The sequence below is a fragment of the Microcaecilia unicolor genome, chromosome 7, assembly GCF_901765095.1.
Source record: "Microcaecilia unicolor chromosome 7, aMicUni1.1, whole genome shotgun sequence".
In the NCBI taxonomy this organism is placed as follows: Eukaryota; Metazoa; Chordata; class Amphibia; order Gymnophiona; family Siphonopidae; genus Microcaecilia; species Microcaecilia unicolor.
Window position 1 is genome coordinate 49,598,558 of NC_044037.1, and position 21,545 is coordinate 49,620,102.

General features: G+C 41.8%; 1 protein-coding gene across 1 annotated transcript in view; it reads left to right on the plus strand.

The window, feature by feature from the left end:
- The window catches only part of LOC115474987 (sodium- and chloride-dependent neutral and basic amino acid transporter B(0+)-like), an 88,060-nt gene extending 71,139 nt beyond the window's left edge, over window positions 1-16,921 (plus strand). Inside the window, exons 13-14 of the mRNA XM_030210728.1 lie at window positions 9,787-9,954; window positions 16,784-16,921. Coding sequence (XP_030066588.1) covers window positions 9,787-9,954; window positions 16,784-16,921 — 306 coding nt within the window. The remainder of the gene's footprint in view (window positions 1-9,786; window positions 9,955-16,783) is intronic.
- The last annotated feature ends 4,624 nt before the right edge of the window (window positions 16,922-21,545 follow it).

Here is a 21,545-nt window from a genome sequence, read left to right on the forward strand (position 1 = left end):
AAGATTTGAAGTCAACTCAGTAAGGCCAACACACAATCCCGCCACTGAAAAACACTCATGCAAAAATGCACTCAGAACCTTACTGTACCACAACAGCATTGTGACGAAACAGGGGACTTATGTCTGTGACTTTTTATGTGAATGTATAACATATTTTTCCCCAGTGCATTTCCCTTGTTTGGCCACCAGATGGTGACTGTCTTTTTTTTTTTTTTTTAAAGCTGTTAAGAAATGACAGTATTTTTCCCACCTGCACTGAGGTAATCTTAAATCTCAGGGCCAGATGCACTAAACTTAACAAGCCCTTAATGAGCCATTAACGAGCAAGTAATAAACCCTGGCATGCACTAAAGACTTTTTTCCGACCATGGTAGCAGCTAACGAAAACGGAATGCAGATGAGCAAATTGTGTAGAAACCCCTAGGATCCAGCATACCTCCATCTCACTCCTGCTCCCCCTCTCCAGGGTCCAGCACACGTCCATCTCCCTCCAGCCCCTCTCCAGGGTCCAGCACATCTTCATCTCCCTCCAGCCCCCTCCTCCCTCCCGGGGTCCAGCACATCTCCAATGGGTCCAACATATTTCTCACTCATCCCCACCCCTTGAGTACAGCATTTCTCCCTCATCCACACACTCTCCTCCTGGGCCCTCTAAATTTGCCTCAATTACCGGCAGCAGCAGCAGCAGCAATTAAGGCACACTGCTCTGGCCAGCTCTGCCAGGTCTTGCATTCTATGGGGTAACTTCCTGCTTCTGCACAGATGAGACTTGACAGAGGAAAGGCCACAACATCATAAGTGCATAAGTATTGCTATACCGGGACAGACCGAAGGTCCATCAAGCCCAGCATCCTGTTTCCAACAGTGGTCAATCCAGATTACAAGTACCTGGCAAGATCCTAAAATAGTACAATACATTTTATGCTGTTTATCCTAGAAATAAGCAGTGGATTTTCCCCAAGTCCATTTTAATAATGGTCTATGGACTTTTTATTTAGGCAGTCATCCAAACCTTTTTATAAACCTCGCTAAGCTAACTGCTTTTACTACATTCTCTGGCAACGAATTCCAGAGCTTAATTACATGTTGAGTGAAGAAAGATTGTCTCTGATTCGTTTTAAATTTACTACTTTGTAGCTTCATTGCATGTCCCTTAGTCCTAGTATTTTTGTAAAGAGTAAACAAGCGATTCGCGTCTACCCGTTCCACTCCACTCATTATTTTATAGACCTCTATTATATCTCCCCTCAGCTTGAGTAGTGTGCCTTTATCACTGCCGCTGCAGGCGATTGAGGTGAGTTTAGAGGACCTGGGGTGGGGGGTAAGTAAGAGATGCTGGATTTGAGTGCATGGAGGGTGGGTAGAGGGAGAGATGCGCTGGCTGGTGCTGGGTGGGGGAGAGAGAGGGACTGCAGACAGGGACAAAAAAAGCATTTTTGGGGAGCAAAGCCTAGGTGCCAGGTCTGATTTTATTTTAGGCGCCATGGCAACCTGGCTCCTGGGGTTTGTTGTACATTTATGCTTCATAGGTAGGTAAATGTCTCTATCATATCTCTCTATCATATCTCCCCTCTCCTGCTTTTTTTCCAAAGTTTAATAGCTGCCCTCTGGACTGATTCCATCCTGTTAATATCTTTTTGAAGGTGTGATTTCCAGAATTGTACACAATATTCTAAGTGAGGTCTCACCAGTATTTTATACAGGAGCATTATCATCACCTCCTTTTTCCTACTGGCCATTCCTCTCCCTATGCACCCAAGCATCCTTCTAGCTTTCATCTTAGCCTTTTCTACCTGTTTGGCCATCTTAAGATCAACACATACTAAGTCCTGCTCCTCTTTCATGCACAAAAGTTCTTCACCGCCTAAACTATACTGTTCTCTTGGGTTTTTGCACCCAAAATGCATGACCCTACATTTTTTACCATTAAATCTAAGCTGCCAAATTATAGACCTTTCCTCTAGCTTCGCTAAGTCCTTCCTCATGTTATCCAAACCATCAGGGGTGTCCACCCTGTTGCAGAGTTTGGTATAATCCGCAAAAAGACCAACCTTACCAGTCTGCCCTTCAGCAATATCACTTACAAAAATGTTAAAAAGAACCAGTCAGCGGCATACCACTGATAATGTCCCTTTCATCAGAATGAGCTCCATTTACCACTACCCTCTGTCACCTTCCATTCAACCAGTTCCTATTCCAGTCAGTCACTTTAGGGCCCATACTGAAGGCACTCGGTTTATTTATTAGTCATCTATGCAGAACCGTGTCAAAGGCTTTGCTAAAATCTAAATACATCACATCTAGCGCTCTCCCTCGATACAACTCTCTGGTTGCACAGTCAAAGAAATTAATCAGATTTGTTTTACAAGACCTGCCTCTAGTGAAACCATGTTGCCTTGGATCCTGTAATCCATTGGATTCCAGAAATTTTACTATACTCTGTTTTAAAAGCATTTCCATTAATTTACTTACCACAGAAGTCAGACTTACTGGTATGTAGCTCCCAACCTCTTCCTTACGTCTGCTTTTGTGGATAGAGACCAAATCTGCCCTCCTCTGGGACCACTCAGCTCTAGAGAAGCATTGAAAAGGTCAGTTGTCACAGATGATAGAAGCAACTCCTGAAGGTTGCTTGAATTTGGGGGATCACTGTGACAGTAACAGGCTCATTTTCGAAAGAGAAGGACGCCCATCTTTCGACACAAATCGGAAGATGGGCGTCCTTCTCACAGGATCACCCAAAATGGCATTATCGAAAGCCGATTTTGGGCATCCCCAACTGCTTTCCGTTGCGGGGATGACCAAAGTTCATGGGGGCGTGTCGGAGGTGTAGGAAAGGCAGGACTTGGGCATGCCTAACACATGGGCGTCCTCGACCCATAATGGAAAAAAATGGCGTCCCTGATGAGCACTTGGACGACTTTACCTGGTCCTGTTTTTCTTACCACCAAGCCACAAAAAGGTGCCCCAACTGACCAGATGACCACCGGAGAGACTCGGGAATGACCTCCCCTTACTTCCCCAGTGGTCACCAACCCCCTCCCACCCTCAAAAAAAATCTTTAAAATTATTTTGTGCCAGCCTCTATGCCAGCCTCAAATGTCATACTCAGGTCCATCACAGCAGTCTGCAGATCCCTGGAGCAGTTTTAGTGGGTGCAGTGCACTCCAGGCAGGCGGACTCAGGCCCATCCCCTCTACCTGTTACACTTGTGGTGGTAAATGTGAGCCCTCCAAAACCCACCAGAAACCCATTGTACCCACATGTAGGTGCCCCCTTCACCTGTAAGGGCTATGGTAGTGGTGTACAGTTGTGGGTAGTGGATTTTTTTTTTTTTTGGGGGGGGGGGGTTATGGGGCTCAGCACACAAGGTAAGGGAGCTATGTAACTGGGAGCAATTTATGAAGTCCACTGCAGTGCCCTTAGGGTTGGTGTCCTGGCATGTCAGGGGGACCAGTGCACTACGAATGCTGGCTCCTCCCATGACCAAAGGGCTTGCATTTGGTCGTTTCTGAGATGGGCGTCCTTGGTTTCCATTATCGCCGAAAATCAGAAACGACCAAGTCTAGGGACGACCATCTCTAAGGATGGCCTAAATTTCAAGATTTGGGTGTCCCCAACCGTATTATCGAAACGAAAGATGGACTTCCATCTTGTTTCGATAATACGGGTTTCCCCACCCCTCCACCGGGACATTTTGCGAGGACGTCCTCAGCAAAACTTGGGCGTCCCTTTCGATTATGCCCCTCTAACTGTATCCCAAGGTTCTTGACTTGTGATTTAAGGAGCAGTTCGTATCTCCCAAAAGAGATTTTGATGTCGGCTATATGCCCACTTGGTAGACAGATTATTCAGGGCTGTAAGCAAGTCTGGTTCAATGGGTATAAGTAGCTACTCATCACCTGCATAGATGTAGAACTGAGGGGGTCTTTTACTAAGGCACGCTGGTGTTTTTAGCGTAAGCTAAAAGTAGGCATGCACTAAACACTGAAGACACTGATGTATTCCTATGGGCGTCTTTAGCATTTAGAGTGCGCCTATTTTTAATGAATGCTAAAAATGCCAGCATGCCTAAGTAAAAGACCTCCTGAGTATCCATTTACAAAATCAGCTTGGCTAGTGGCTTCAGGTAGATATTAGACTAGGTGGCAATATCAATCCTTGTGGTACCTTGCAGATCAGTGCCCATGTTAGTCATGAGGTGCTGCCAAGCAGTTTGGACTGTTGCCTATCTAATAGGTAGGATCTGAACCAGACAAGTACTGTGTCACTAGTACCTATTTCTGCTAGTTATGCTAGCATGATATTGTGATCCACAGTATTGTGTGGTCTACAAAATCAAATGCACTCTACATGTCAAATTGTAGTAATAGTATTTTCTGACCTTGGCTTATCAGTCTTCTGAAGTTTGTTATTAATATGGTTATGACTGTTTAAGTGCTGTGTAGTGGTCTGAAGCCTGATTGTGAGCTGTGAAAGAGAGAGAATTGTGTTAAATATTCCATTAGTTGTTGCGCCACTAGACCCTCTATCATTTTGGTCAATAGTGGTATGGAAGCCACTGGTCTATAGTTTGTGAGTTCACTGATCTTTTTAGTTGCGTTCTTGGGGATTGGAGTCAGTATGATTTTTCCCTTATCAAAGGGTAAGTACCCGTTCGAAAGCATGTATTTCATGTGTTCCATAAGGCGTTCGATAAACCAGTCTGCTGTGTTTTTCATCAGATAGTTGGAGTAGTTGTCTAGTATGCAGTTTAGCATGTGTGTATTTTGTTGTTATTGTTTTAACTGAGTTGTTTGTAGGTGATTTGAATGATGACCAGGTTCTGTCTACCTTGATGTGTTTAATGTCGGTTTCACTCTCTCAGTCATGTAAAAAACCTGTGAGGTTTGTTTGTGTTATAGTAAGGTTTGATCTCAGATTGGTTATTTTTTCTTCAAAGTATTTTGTGAGCTCATTTGCTGTTGATGGAGTTTCATTTGATACTAGTAGGATTTTTGTGTTTAGTACATTGTTCATGAGTTCAAAAACCTTTTTTGTGTTCATCTGATCTGGGCTCAGATATGTGTTGCAATATTCAGCTTTTGCTATTTTTATCTTGTGTTTATATGTTCGTAAGGCTTTCCGTCATGTTACTTTATTTATGTCTGATTTGTTTCTGGACCATCTTCTTTCTATTTTTCTGCATAATTTTTTCATCTCTTGTAATCCATTTTTAAGCCAGGGTCAAGATTTTTCTTGCATCCTGTTTTCATTTTGAGTGGTGCTATTTTATTTAATGTATTTTTGCTTAATTCATCGCAATTACTCATGAAGTGGATGTCACTGGGTGATGTGTCTGTTTGTTTGTGATTTGCTGTTTGCCAGAAGGTGTGATTGTCCACCTTTCCTCTTGTTAAGAACTTGTACCGTTGGTAGTTGCCCACTAGAAAGAGTGGCAATCACAATTTGTGAGGCTCTTGCTTGCCTGCTGCACAATTGTTGATGGGCAGGGATCGAGGCAGCAGATAGTTGGTCAAAGGCCTCTTAGAATATTTGGGTTAAAAAGAGTCCCATATGTCTGTGTAAGGAGAGAGCAAGTTTATGTACTCCTGCTTAACTGAGAGGAAACTGGATGAGACTGCCTATAAATCTTGGTAGAGACTTTTAATTTTTTTGGCAAAGTAGGCAGCAAAATTATTGCAGTTCAGTTTTGACTGGATAGGATGGTTCTGTTTGGAGGTTGCAGTAGGCTCTTGACTATGCTGAACAATTGCTTGGTTGACTGGGCAGCCCGTTGGATGCATTGATAGAAAAAATGTTTTTTGGCCGCTGTTAAGGCTTGGCAGTACTTTAGTTTAGACTGTCCTCATCCAGGTGGGATTTACACCATCTCCTTTCCAGTTTCCATCCTTTGCGTTTAAGGTTCCAAAGTACTGGAGAGAACCAAGGTGAGTGTTTATGAATGGGGCATAAGACCTTTTTTAGTGGTGAAGTTTTATCTAAGGCCTTGCCTAAATGTGTATTCCAAATTATCAACCTGCTGTAACACTGTAGTTGTCTTTCACATGTGGATATTCTAAGGCCTCTAGGAAATTCTCCACTGTCAGCTTTTTCTTGTCTCTGATCTCCTTCCAATCTCTCTGAGGTGCCATTTGTTTCAGGTGGTCACTTAGAAAAAATTTGATTAAAAAGTAGTCTGTCCATGATAGAGGTGTTATTTTAATTCCATTGTCCCAGTGCTCTGGGATGTCAACCCCCTTGTAGACCAAGTCTAATATATGACCCTTTTAATTGATCAACTGTGTGAATCCTAGTGTTGTCATCGTGTCCAGGAAGACAGCTGTGATGGTATTTGGGGATTCGTTATATATAGATTAAAATCTCTCAGGATCACCAGCAGAGTGTAATTCAAGGTCCCCTGTGTATACCATGAGTAGCCAGATTGGTTTATCCTCTTCTAGCCGGATTAAAAGGGATTCTGATTCATTTAGATGGGGGATAGTGATTCTGTCTTGAGTCAGGGCTGCTACCCCTCTACCCTGTCTACCTGGTCTTGGTTGATGTTGGATGTTGAAACCTGTTGGATATAGTTCAGACAGTGGTAAGCCCCCAGATTTATCTAGTCAGGATTCTGTTATTCCTAAGCCTCCCCCCCCCCCCCCCCCCCCAAAAATATTCTGCGCTATTTAACCGGCCAGGAACAGCCCCTGGCCGGTTAAATAGTGCTTAACCAACTATCTGCCGGTTATCTCCCACTGAATTTGCTTAGCAGCTAACCGCTTATGTTGGGTGATATAACCAGCTATCCGCTAATATTCAGTGCATCGCTGGCTAAGTTTGGCGGCCAAATTGGGTCGCCAAAATAGAAGGCCTGTCTTTGGCTGGTTTAAACTTAACCAGCCAGTGCTGAAAATTGGCATGGCCAGTTAAGTTTAAACCAGTCAAAAATATACTGAATATTCAATGCTGGTCCGTGGAAATGGCCCGGCCTTGAATATCTGGCCTCACCACTGACTGCAGGACTTAGCTAGGCTGACTCCTGCAGTCTGAATATCGGCCCCAAGACGTCTAGATGCTGTTTACAAATGACATCATAGATCATCCAAAGGGTGATCTAGGGGGAAGCTAGGGTATGGTTGCAAGGTAATCATTTGGGTACTGTAAAGCAGGTGTTTCACGTCTTGCACCTTTGACTTCTCTTTGGTTGTTGTGTTTTATAGTTACCATTTCCACACACCACTAGAATTCCATAGGTCTCTTGCAGCCAGATGATCAAAAGCCCTGCGCTGTTCCAAACAGCGCTCTAAAAATAGCTCTGGAACAGCATGTGGCATTATTAGACCTAGGATCAGAGATAATTGCATGCAAATTTAAGCACGCAATTCTCTCTGATCATGGGGTAGAAGTGCGGGACAATTGTGCCTGAGCATGAACTCAGCACAATCCTCCCGCACTTGTTTGACAGGTCTGAGCTGTCAAAAGTCCAAACCTGTAAAACACAGGGGCTGGAGGTCCATGGGATCACCAGACCCCAACTACTCCTGCCCTGAGCAAGGCAAAATGGGGACTGAAGGTCCAGCGGACCTCCGGTCTCCCCAACGATCCCCCTCCCCCAGGTTCAGGGAGGGCTGGAGATCCGGTGGGTCTCCAGCCACCCTAACTCCCCTCAACATTAAAAAAAAAGTCCCTAGTGGCCCAATGCGCGACCAACCCCCCTCTCAAGCGACAGGGGGGGCTGGAGGTCCACTGGACTTCCAATCCCCCCTGACCCCCCCCGAAATATTTCATGGAGGGTTGGAGATCCGGTGGGTCTCCAGCCCCCCCTAACCCCCCAACATTTTCAAGGGTCCCTGGTGGTCCAGTGTGAATCCCCCACTCCCCACCCCCCTACCTTGGGTTGGAGGATGGAGGTAGTCTGCCTCCCTCCTCTTCCTTCATCGCCGCAAAATGGCGGTGCCCAGCCCTATCCAGTGTATCCTGGGATACACTGGGCGGAGCTTCACACCATATAAGTGTTGGTCTCAGCACTAGTTCCATATAAATACCCAATAGCATTTCACATATTCTCAAAAATCTTTACACCATTCTCCATTTACAACATCAATGTTAATTATATTCCCATTCCTTTAAGTTTCTCAGTCATAATACTTTCTCATGATTTTTTTTACATGTCTTTTGTTGTAATTAGTTTTTATTGACTTATACATTTTACATTGCTCAGTTTTACTATTTGCATTATGTACATTTTAAATATTATAGATGTGACATCTGTTTTTTTAATATATTATTTTAAATATATTTTTAAAATAATATTTTATACATTTGTGAAATATTTTTGTTCATTTAGAATTATCCATGTGACCCCTGATGTAGGCAACATGCCGAAACACGGGCCGTGTCGGATCCCTTAACATTTACATCAATAAAGTGTTTCTCCATAACATCTCCAGTGGTGGATTCGTCCTTTGATCAGCCTCTACTTTTTCCTGCTTGTTAAAATTTCCAAGTATGACATAAAATCCAGATAGTGCTATTTTGTACTGATTGAAGTAGTTTGATCAGGAATGGAAATGAATGGGGAAAAAATGAGGATGTTATAATGCCTTTGTGTTCAATTCTGGTTGCCATATCTCAAAAAAGATATAGTGGAATTAGAAAAGATGCAGAGAAGGCCGATGACCCTTCATCTGCCAAGGGTGCTATGGAGTTCATTGATTAAGCCTGTCAGGGTGGTCACTGTGTTGTGATCAGAATGGAAGCTGAATTGACAAGGGTGATGAATATGAAGGGCCGATGGAAGGTTTCTTTAAAATGAGAAGAACAAGGGCCTGCTTCCAGGCGTAGGGTTTTTACCAGTTGCAAGACTTTTTTTTAATCATTTAATTCTTTATTAATTATTCCTTTATAACATTCACAAAATGAACATAATAATCAGAAATCTCTGAAAATTACAATTAAGAAACTTAAATATACAAAAGAAACTATTTAGTAAACTTAGACCACAATATTTGATCCAAGATCAGGAAAAAAATACAAATAGAATTATCAAAATTGACTAAATTATCCTAGAACAGAGGTTATACCAGCGATAGAATCAGACAGAAGCATTATTCTGGTTAGCTACCTCAGGGGGGGGTTTCATACTTTCCTTAGAAATTACAAATTCTTGAAGTTTCTTGGGGTCAGTGTACATAAGTACATAAGTAATGCCACACTGGGAAAAGACCAAGGGTCCATCGAGCCCAGGATCCTATCCACGACAGCGGACTTTTATTAATGATAGTCATAGTGAGGGGAAGAAGACTAAGCATGGGGATGCCAATCCATTTAAAAGGAAAAAGATCTAGGGGACTAGTGATTTTGGAAGATGACAGCAGTTTCATGAGGGAAATCTCCGACCATATTGAAAGAGGACCTGAGTTGTATCTCTGTTTCATGCTGTGCAAGAACAGAGCCAATGAGAGAGTAGGGAGGGATGAGGACTGAGAGTAAGAAAGGAGTCAAGAAAGAATGTCACAAGTCAGAGGGAAACAAAGGAAATAGGACCCTGGTACTAGAAAAGCAAGTTAGAGGCACCCAGAAAGAAAAAGGTAAGTGAGAGGAATCAAATAAAAAAGAACATGGTACAGAGGGTAACAGAAAGTTCTTTACGGTTGTCAAAAGATACTTCAATGCATTTAAGCAAAAATACAGATAAAAACTCTTGCTCCTAAAATAAGAGGGTTGCAGTCTGGTGCATCTTGTAACTAATGCATGTCATTGTGAAGCACACTTTACTAACATTTCTTTTTCCATTTTCACCAGATAATATTATTTTGGTCTTTTGCAACATTTTCTGCACCAACATATGGCCCAATTCAATATCCCACTTGGTCAATTGTACTAGGCTGGCTTATGACAATTTTCTGCATCATCTGGTTACCCCTCCTTGCCATTCTACATATTTCTAAAACTGAGGGAACCCTGTGGGAGGCAAGTATCTGAACAGAATATTTCTAAATCTTTAGAATAATTACTTTGAAAAACATGTTTGCTGTTGCAGACTAACTTAGGAATAAGTTAGCAGAAGTCATCATATATCTGTATATCCAAAGGAAAATAAATAATGGTTGAATAGACAAAATATGAGGACTTTGGTTCTGTCAAACTGAGTATTTTTGCTGTGGGAGTCAACTTTAATTAAAGCAGAGAAGCACTTTTATGTCAAAAATAGCTATTTCCAGTTGTTTGACCTTTCTATGTGGCTATTAGGGGTGTGTAGACAAATTTTTAATTTTGTTTCATTTTTATTATTGTAAATATATTTTTGACTCATCATTTTTTAAAATATTTTCTGATTTCCATAGGATAGGATCATTTTTTTTTCAATGCATCATATTTAGGAGCTAATTTATGAAACAGAAAAACGTCCAAAAAGTGGCACAAAGCAACATTTGGATGTCCCCCCCCCCCCCCCCCATGTCCAAATTGCTATTTTCAAAATTCATTTTAAGACTTTTTCTATGCAGTTTATCTGAAGTGCGTCCAAATCACAAAGAGGCATGTCAAGGGCATATTGGAGGCAGGATTTAGGTGTTCTAACACTTGGATATTTTTCTGCCATAATGGAACAAAGCAGAAACGCCCAGGGCTAAAACCTAGATGTTTAGGGCTAGTCCTGTTTTTATAATGACTAAAGTCTCAAAAAGGTGCCTCAAATGACCACTGGAGGGATTAAGGCATGACCCCCCCCCCCCCCCCCCCACTCCCTCAGTGGTCACTAACTCCTTGCCACCTCCAAAGATGTAAAAGAAACAGTACATAAGAAACTCTCTCCTATAATATGCAATATGTAGAGTACAAAAATGTGAGAAAGGGAAAAAGCCTCTGCACCCACACCTCCACCCAACAAACATTAACAGGTGAAGAGGACTTGAACTGGGTCAAAATATCTTCATCGGCATAAAAACCCCTTTTATACTAAATTTTGTTAAAACTCCACAGAAACTTAAATTTTAATGGATCCATCCAAAATCGTGGTAAACAAAAGAAAAAAGCAAACTCAGTTTAAGATTCAAACGTGTATATAAAGCAGTGCTTTTTTTGTGCTGGTACGGCGTACCGGCACCTTTTTTGTGAGGTCCGGCTCACCTGCCCGCTCCTGTTCATGCACCCGTGCTCCCCCCCCCCCCGCCCTCCCTCAGCACCTCCCCTGCCCTCCATCAGCTCCCCGACTTTCCTTGAAATCTTTAATTTACCCAAAGTCACGGCTAACCGGCAGTAAAATCAGCTGGCAGGCAGGTAGGCTTGCCTCCTCGTCGCTTCCCTTCCCTCTTAGCGCGTCCCGCCTTCCTCTGATGTAATTTCCACGAGGGTGGGACGCGCTGAGAGGGAAGGGAAGCGATGAGGAGGCAAGCTTGCCTGCCTGCCAGCTGATTTTACTGCCGGTTAGCCGTGACTTTGGGTAAATTAAAGATTTCAAGGAAAGTCGGGGAGCCTGCCAGCTGTTTTTACTGCCAGTTCAAAGCGACTTCGGGTAAATTAAAGATTTCAAGGAAAGTCGGGGAATTGAGGGGGGGGGGGCTGGGGTTTGAACGAATCACTGGACATGAAGGGGACAGAGGGCAGGGGAGAAAGGAGAATTGCTGGACATGGATGGGAGGGGAGGGCAGGGGAGAGAGGAGAATCGCTGGACATGGATGGGAGGGGAGGACAGGGGAGAGAGGAGAATCACTGGACATGGAACAGGAGGGCAGGGGAGAGAGGAGACATGCTGGACATGGATGGAGGGGAGGGAAGACAGGAAGGAGATGCACATGGATGGGAGGGGAGGGCAGGGGAGAGAGGAGAAATGCTGGAAATGGATTAAGAGGAGAGCAGGAGATAGAGGAGAATTGCTGAACATGGATGGATGGAGGAGTTGGCAGGGAGAGAGGAGAAGTGCTGGACTTGGAAGGAGGAGAGGGGAGATAGAATTATTGCTTTATATGGATACAGGGGAGGGAATAGAGAGGAGAAATGATGGACATGGATGGAGGGGAGGAGAGAGGAGAAGTGCTGGACATGGATTGAGGGGAGGAAAGAAAAAAGTGGCGGAGTGGCCTAGTGGTTAGGGTGGTGGACTTTGGTCCTGAGGAACTGAGTTCGATTCCCACTTCAGGCACAGGCAGCTCCTTGTGACTCTGGGCAAGTCACTTAACCCTCCACAGCCCCATGTAAGCTGCATTGAGCCTGCCATGAGTGGGAAAGCATGGGATACAAATGTAACCAAAAAAAAAGAAGAAGATGCACATGGATGGAGATGAGGGAATGGGAAGAGAGGAGAAAAACTGCACATGGATGGAGAAAATAGGCAAAGGCTGGATCCACATTATACCTCCTCCAGTCAATTCCACAGAGGAGGACCCAGCTTTTACTTATGGGTGTAGGGCAAGAAATGAAGAAGAAAGGAGGAAAGTAAATAAATATATGGAAAGGAAGCCCTGGAAATGGAGTTAAGAGAACAGATAGAGAGCAGCAGAATCAGAGACTGGGACCAATATGGATAGAAAAACAAAGTCACCAGGCAACAAAGGTAGAAAAAAATCATTTTATTTTCATTTTAGTGTTTGGAATATGTCCAATTTGAGAATTTACATCTGCTGTCTTATTTTGCACTGGGTATACTGGAGCTGTAACAGCTTACAGAAATTATTTATAATGAAAAAAAATCACATTACTTTTTTCTCCTATACTAGTATAATATTTTCAATGATGTCTGTTTATATGCGCCATGGCTGGTATAAGGGGTGTGGCTAATGTGGGTGTGGCTATAATAGGGTGGATATACTCTAGTATCTCTGGAGTACCTTAAAGTCCTGGTTTCTATGTTATATGAACCTCCTCAAACAGAAACCGTTTTTGACATAAAACTTTTTTTTATTTTTCTCTCTGCAATATCAGTGAAGAAAATACATGCACACAATGTGATTAAATCATAGTTGTGTGAATATGCAAGTATATGACATTTAGGGATGGTAGGCAGGGCTGAGTGCGATGATGGTTTGATATGGTCCGTTGCTTTTTTGTAGACCAGCCACAAGCAAATGGAACTGTACTGAGCACTCTTATATATGATTTAATCACATTGTGTGCATGTATTTTCTTCACTGATATTGCAGAGAGAAAAATAAAAAAAAGTTTTATGTCAAAAACGGTTTCTGTTTGAGGAGGTTCATATAATAGGGTGGAGTCATATGTGGTGACCTCGCCCATAATGAGTACCGGCACCTTTTTTCTACAAAAAAAGCACTGATATAAAGTCAATAACACTGACTGTGGTCAGAGTTTCGCTATAATCAGCTGTCTCAAGGTGTGAACAACCAATCAGTTAGGGAGTACAAATCGCCTTCAAACCCTAATACCTACATAGAAAGGTCAAATACCTCGAAATAGCTATTTTTGACATCTCAATTTCAATTTGTTTGCTTTTCCTTTGCTTATAAGAGCACTGTCAACCCCAACCCCACCAATTAAATTCTCTACCAATTTTTTAAAAAAGTCTCTTTTGACTTGGCCCTATCCTCTCCCTTCTGATTCCACATCCACATCTTATCATTCAGCTGTGAAGTTGAAAGGAGGGAAGGCTCAGTCCCCAATCATTGCTGTCTCACCAGTGACACATTCCAAAATAGCCATGGGGGCTCACACACTAATGGCCACATGCTAACGGTAAAATTAACGTGTTGCCCTTAAGTCAAAAAATAAGAAAAGAAGCCATTTTACCCATGTGGCAAAAATGACCTTAGCATGCAGGAATGACCCATGTACGCATGTGCTAAGGCCATTTTTTACAGCAGTGGGTTTAAAAGCAAATCTTCCAAGGACAAATTCCAAATTATGAGAAAATATGACAATTCAAACATTTATCTCACATAGGACCCCAATTTTAAGGCTATGGATGATTTCCATTTAAATACTTTAGGTCTCCAACTAAGGGGTCCTTTTACTAAGGTGCGCCGAAAATGGCCTGCGCAGATTCATCTTTCAGCGCGCCTGCAAAAAGGCCTTTTTTTAAAGCCAAAAATGGCACGCAGCAAAATAAAAATTGGCGCACATCCATTTTGGGCCTGATACCTTACCGCCACCCATTGACTTAGCGGTAAGGTCTCACACGTTAACCGGGTGATAATCATCAGCGTGCGTACACTGCCGATTACCGCCCAGTTGGCGCCACTAAGTAAAAAATAAAAAATAATTTCAGACGCGCTTATCGGACGCATGTAAAAAATGGAATTACCGCCCGGGGCATGAAGTAGCTGGGCGGTAGTTCCAAATTGACGTGTATTGGACGTGCATAGGTACCTACGCACCTTAGTAAAAGGGCCCCTAAATCCAGGGCTTTTTTTGAGGGGGTACTTGGGGGTACCGAGAACCAGAACCTTTCCCATTGTCTGCTAAAATTGACCCATAGACCCCAAGTTTTAATGAAAGAGCTCAGGTTCTACCAATTCAGTGTTGTTTTAGATTCTGTGACTGGTTGCAGGGGGCCTGGCTATTATGGGATGGGTGCCTCAGTGATTACCCCACTCCTGAAGGGTGGCCTAGCATTTGAGTACAGGCACCTTTTTTGTAGAAAAAAATGCAGTGCCTAAATCTTGATATTTTGAGATAATTTCATAATGGTGTACATATGGAAAAGTACACACATACTTTTCTGTTTTTATGCTAACACTTTGAAAACTATGCCATAAAACTATTGGGGCATTTCTATAGGCTGGCACTTAGTGCCATGTAGGCATATCAAAGTCACCACTGATTGACAAGCACCTATGTGCACTATACTGTATTCTAAAAGGTGGTGCCTAAGTGCCATAGTGCCTAACTGCAAAGAGCATACATGTGGGTGGGCGTGTGTCCCAGTTACACATGTAGTTGATAGAATACTATAAATTACATGTGTCACTTGGCTCACTTAGGGTTGCAAGCTTATGCCTTCCATTGATATGGTGTAAAAGGGTGCACCTAAAACATGGGAGCACCAATACCGACATATGCTAGTATTCTATAGAATTGGCGCTAACCCCTAATTATGTAAAAGCCACCAGAAACTGCACACACAAATTTGAGAGTATGCCCAATTTGTGCACGCAATTTAATTAACAGGCTAATTAGCACCAATAATTGGATTTTTATCAAGCAATTATTGGCACTAATTATATTTAATTGAAGTTTACATTTGTAAATTTAGGCACGGGATCTGCACCTACTTTTTACATGGGAGGTGCATGGGTGGAACAGGACATTCCTAAAATAAACATGCATTATTATAGAATAACGAGCATATGCGCCTAACATAGGTACATATACATTTGTACCACGTTTCAGTTGGTGCAAATGGTCGCGCCTGAAGTTGGCCACAATTCCCGGACATAAGTGCTATTCTATAAACTGCAGCTAACTTTAAGCGCAGCTTATAGAATAGTGCTTTTTTTTTACACCATATATAGAATCTAGCTCTAAGCGCACAGCATTCAAGCACCTAAACTGAGGCACCAGTTTATAAAATTACTGTATATGTGCTTAGAATTACTCCTGCTCTTTGGGGTGTGCACATTTTCTGAGTCGACTGACATGCAAGCGTTCTTGTGTTGAGATGGAAAAACTAGGGGATCCTTTTACCAAGCTGTGGGGAAAAGGGCTGTGGGGAAAAGGGCTTTGTGTTAGCGGCGGGGGCTATTTTTCCCATGTGCCAGGTCACTTTTTACCACAGTAGGTAAAAAGCCCCCAGACAAACATGGCCAATGCGGTAAGAGTACTCTTACTGCATGGCCTTGAGATAGGGAGTCCTTACCGCCACCCACTGAGGTGGCGATAAGGGCTCCTGTGGTAACCCAGTGGTAACTGGGCAGCATGCGGCGATGCCCGATTACTGCCACGCAAGCCATTTCCAGGGGTTTTCTTTTTCCCCTGAAATGTCACGTACTCGGGGCAGAACTACCGCCAGCGGCTGCATTGGGCCGGCGGTAGTCCTGATTTAGTGTTCAGTAAACCTGTGTTTACTGACATTTTGTAAAAGACCCCCTAGATCTTTGCTCTTTAGAATATGTGCAGATTGTCTGTTGTAGGTATTTTTAAAAAATGATGTATGTTTTATTGTAACCTGCCTAGTTAATATGCTGGCTAGAAATAAGAAAAATCAATAAGTAAATGCACATCGTCAAATTTTCAAAAATATGCACATACGTGAAAACTCCTCATTAACCCTGCCATCAAAACTTCCTCGGCTTGCTGTGGGTAAAATTTGTACATATAGAAAGCACAAACGTTTACCCACATATTGAGCAATTTTGTAAAGGCTCCTTTCTACGGATAGGGCACTGATTTATCCATGTCAAAATCGGTAGGCTTAACAAAGTAATGTCTACTATTAAATATTATAGTTTAGCGTTTCTGAGTTGTAAAGGTGTAAAATAAAAATAAAAAAATTTAGACTCCTCTTAAATATTTGGCCACCAAAGTTTGGAATGAGTTACCAAATTGTATAAAATTCTCCTATTCTCTTTTCTTTAGGAAAGTTAGAAGACCTATATGTTTTCTGATACAGATATAGACTGGTTTGTGATCTGCTTATAATCTTTATCTTCATCTTTGTTTATACTATGTAATTCCATCCATTTGGGGTGCTTCTTATTCTTTACTCTGCAATGAATCTGTTTGGAGATATTGCGGAATATAAGCCATGCATGGAAATAGATTTGATGTATCACTTTTCACCAGGAATAGTAGTATTGTCTAATTTGCAAGATCTCTAACAGAAGAAATATTTCTTCTTTTCAAACAGCGCATATTAAAGAATTGTAAACCTGCTGCAAACTGGGGACCAGCCTTGAGAAAAAATCGTGGGGAAAGATATAGAAATATGTTAGATTCCAAACGCGGCCGCAGAGGGCTTGAGATACCAGCTATTAGTAGTAATTAATAAATGTGACAACAAGACTTATTTTCAACATAACTCTTCATTTCTGTATGAATGTACATTAAATATATTAAAAGATATAAAGCATTAAATGCAGTTTCTTCATTTAAATGTGGCAATGATAAAAATATAGGGGCCCTTTTACTGAGCCGCATAGGCACCTACGTGCACCCAACGTGTACCAATTCAGAGTTAACGCCTGGCTACCACATAGCTCGTGTGGTAATTTTATTTTTTATGTGCGTCCACTATGCGCGCCGAAAATAATTTTTATTTTCTGGCGTGTGGCAGAAATCGGGCGGTAAATCTTCCTTGATGCACGTAGACAATTACCGCACGGTTAATGCGAGAGACCTTACTGCTAAGTCAATGGTTGGTGTTAAGGTCTCAGACCCAAAATGGATGAGCAACAATTTTTATTTTGCCGCACATTCATTCTCGGCAAAAATTTTAAAAGACATTTTTAATTATTGCGCTGAATATGTAAAGGGATATAGAATATGTATAGGGACGACCATCTCTAAGGACAACCTAAATGTCAAGATTTGGGCATCCCCGACTGTATTATCGAAACGAAAGATGGACATCCATCTTGTTTTGATCATACTGGTTTCCCCACCTCTCCACTGGGACATTTTGCGAGGACATCCTCAGCAAAACTTGGGCATCCCTTTCGATTATGCCCTTCTATGTCTTCAAATATCAATCAAAACCACCTATATTTTTGCTGTGATCTTAAATTAAAAAGGTAAGACATTCCACATTGGAGGCCCGAACCCCACTATATACCTCTTTCTCCAAGAAACACAAATTGAATTCCTTGGCTTATGGGAGAGATAACTTCCATTGATTATCAGAACATAAACTACGTGCTGGAACATACCATGTCAGCCAATGGGTCATATAAATTGGAATTAATCCATGTAAGATTTTAAAAACAAACAAAAATTTTAAACATTATTCTCGCCCAAATAGGCAGCCAATGTAATGCAATTAAAAACGGTGTTGAACTATTCCATCTATAACCTGCCCAAATCATCTTAGCTGCTGCATTTTGTAAAACTTGAAGTCTGGTTAATTAACCCTCTGGTAATCCCAATAGAATGCTATTACAATAGTCCAAAGTAGACATAACAACCACTTGAATTGCTGTTGGTCCAAATATGGCTTAATAAATCTAACAAGCCAAAGTTTACCAAACGTATTCTTCACCACAAAATTTAAATGAGAGTTCATAGACAAATGGAAATTCATAAAGACCAACCAATAGAAGGAGCAAGAAACAATACCAGAAAATCAAACAATTGAAGTTTCTTGTCACATGGCAGCCAGCCAAATGTAATTTGTTGAAAAATTAACTGAAGAAAAAAAAGGCCTCAGAACACTGACTACCAGTTTCAATCAACAGGGTTTAACAGCAAAACATCATGGGTCTCAAAAATAAACTCCACTAATATGTAATAAAACCAGTCATACTTAATATAAGGCTTGACAAAGTTTACGAAAACAGGAATAGTTCAATGATTTGTATAAAGCCAAATTAAAAGGCAATGCACTTAGCCGAGTCTTCCTGTGGCCATTCCAAATACAGGCAACTTTCACACCACTCCTCTTCACAGTATTGCATAAACTGCTCTTTAGAGCTTTAGCTTTCCATGTTCTTGCCGAAAGGGCTGCATCAGGAGAAATATCTCTGTTCTAGCAACACAACAATTTCAAAAGCTTAGTCTCTTTGCTCAGAGTGATCATAGAAACAGCAATATTTGAAGAGATTATGAGACTTAATTGATTCTTTGCCCCCACCTATAACATTTTAGGGCCCTGTTTACTAAGGTGCGCTAGTGTTTTTAGCACGTGCTAAAAATGATCGCATGCTAACTGTGTAGATGCCCATAGGAATATTATTGGCATCTACACGGTTAACATGTGCTAATGGTTAGCGTGAGCTAAAAACGCTAACACGCCAAAGCAGCTTAGTAAACAGGGCACTTAGAGAACCGAAACAGAATCCGTAAAAAAAAACCTATCACTCATTTAAACAAGTACTTGCTGAAATACCTCATCTATCACTTTATAGGCAGCATCTACAGATATTTTGTAAGCAAAGAACAAAACAATATCCTCAGTATAGGAGTAGTATGTTATCTCAAATCACTGTAAGATTTTACCCAAAGAATGGAGATATACATTAAATGAAATTGGCGAAAGAGGGGAACCTTGTGGAACTCCATAGAATAAATGTTAATGGCAAGAAAAATCACCCTGCCACATTTCTTTCATTTCCCAAAGCTTCAAAAAGTACACACACCAACTGGAAACCTGGCCAGCAATCCCCATGGCAATTAATTTTGCAAGCAGACTATCATGATTCACCAAAGCAAATGCTGCCATAAGATCCAGTTGCCTAACAAAACCCTGTTGTTGCTTATCTAAATGGATTGCTAATTTCTATAGAAGGGTGGCCAAAAAGGTCTCAGTGCTGTGCTGACTCCGGAAGCCAGATTGATCCGGATCTAAAAGCTCAAATTTTCTTAACATGTTGATGAAGTTTCTCTGCTGCAATTGCTTCTGATAATTTTGCCATAATAGGAATCTATGCTACTGGTCTATAGTTTGAACAACAGCAAGGATTACTGTCCTGGGATTTCAATAGTGGTGTGACTAAAGTATCTTCAAAAATCTTTTTTTATTTATTTATTGCATTTGTATCCCACATTTCCCCACCCTTTTGCGGGCTCAGTGTGGCTTACAATACGATATGAAAGATGGAAATATAATTTGTTACAACTTGGTTATGGATTACATTGTGAAGAGTTATACAAGACAATCAAAGTGTTGTTAAGGAATATAAACACTGGAACCAAACCTTGAAACATTGGAAGGAGACAGCGGGAGGTTAAAAGGGCATTATGTATGGTATACATATTTCTGTGAGTAAAGGTATGAGTGAGGTGAGACTACGGGGGATGAGAGTTCAGAAGTGGATGTATTGATGCATTAGTGAACAGTGAGTGTGGACTTTATGTGTTTTGCTTCTTTCCATAGATTTTTTCAAAAAGACGGGTCTTCAATAGTTTGCAGAAGGAGGTTTGCTCGTGGATCGTTCTCAGGTTGCGCGGCAGTGCATTCCAGAACTGCGTGCCCACGTGAGAAAAGGCTGACGCGTGTAGTGTCTTGTATTTTACGCCCTTGCAATTAGGGAAGTGGAGGTTGAGGAAGGTTCGGGATGATCTTTTGGCGTTTCTGGGTGGTAGGTCTATTAACCCAGACATGTAGGCTGAAGCTTCTCCGTGAATGATTTTGTGGATTAATGTGCATACTTTAAAAGTAATGCGTTCCTTGAGTGGAAGCCAGTGTAGCTTCTCTCGTAAGGGTTTTGCACTTTCATATTTTGGTTTTCCGAAGATGAGTCTGGCTGCTGTATTCCGGGCTATTTGAATGACCTTCCTTAGGGTTCTTTTATGAAGCTGAGGAGGTCCATGCTGGCATTGGCATGTGTTTTTGATGCGTGCCAAGGCCCAGTTTTACTGCAGTAGGTAAAAGGCAGGTTTATTTTTTTTTTTTTTTAAGAAATGGCTGTGCACACGCAGCCATTTCAGGAGGGGGGAGCACTTACCATCGAGGTGGCAGTAAGGGCTCCCGCGCTAACCCGGCAGCACTACAAAAATTGAAATATTTTTGCAGCACTGGAAATGGGGGAGGAAACTAGAGCTGGGCTGCTGAGGTAGCCCGACGGTACTTCCCCTTTAGCGAGTGGTAAGCCCGCGTTGGGCTTACTGCCACTTCATAAAAGGAGCTCCTTAAATAACAAATTTATCATCATAGTCAATCACTGTAGGATCTCTTCTGGGAGATCCTTATAGAACAGGGTAGTGGTCTAGTGGACAGTTTCCCTTCCCAAATGATTTAAGAAGCTATAGAATTTCAGATGAAGAAACTACCTGAAAAACATCAACATTTAGTTGCCCTCTGCTAAGAACTAGCTGCTGCCATAATCACCTTTTCCTCACAATAGTGTACAAAATCATCAGCCGTCAAAGTCAGTTGTTGTTGTGAGTCTGCTAAGGAAGACGGTTTTGTTGTCAACTGCTTAACAACTTAAATAAACCTTGAGACAGATTCCCATCTTTCAACAGCTGATTTTGAAAATACCTCTTCTTATCTCCCGTTATTGCCCTTTTAGACTGGGAGATCTGACGGATTTAGAGAAATGGAAAACAGGCTACATATCAAGGTGGGTGAGGATAGCTGCCTTAAAAAAAGAATATACTGCCAAGGCTTCTGTTTTTATTCCAGACCTTTCTGGTGTAGGTTTCATAGCATTTCAGTAAACAATGTACAGTTATCACACTGTTTGTCCAGCCATTGTGTCGCCCCAATTACCAAAGTGTAATTATGCAGTCCTTGGCGGTTGGTAGTCTTTGTTGCTATTTTTAGAATGTTTGCTGACTGCAAGCAAATCTGGGCCAAATGAGCTGCGCGGCCCAGTTTTGAAAGATGGAATTAGTCAGAGTCTGTATTTCACAAAGTCAGGTTAACTGAATAAATGCCAGGCACCATAGTTCTATACAGCTTTGCTATAAAGTGGAATGCAGCGCTTCACGGTAGGACCCTTTTTCTCCCACAA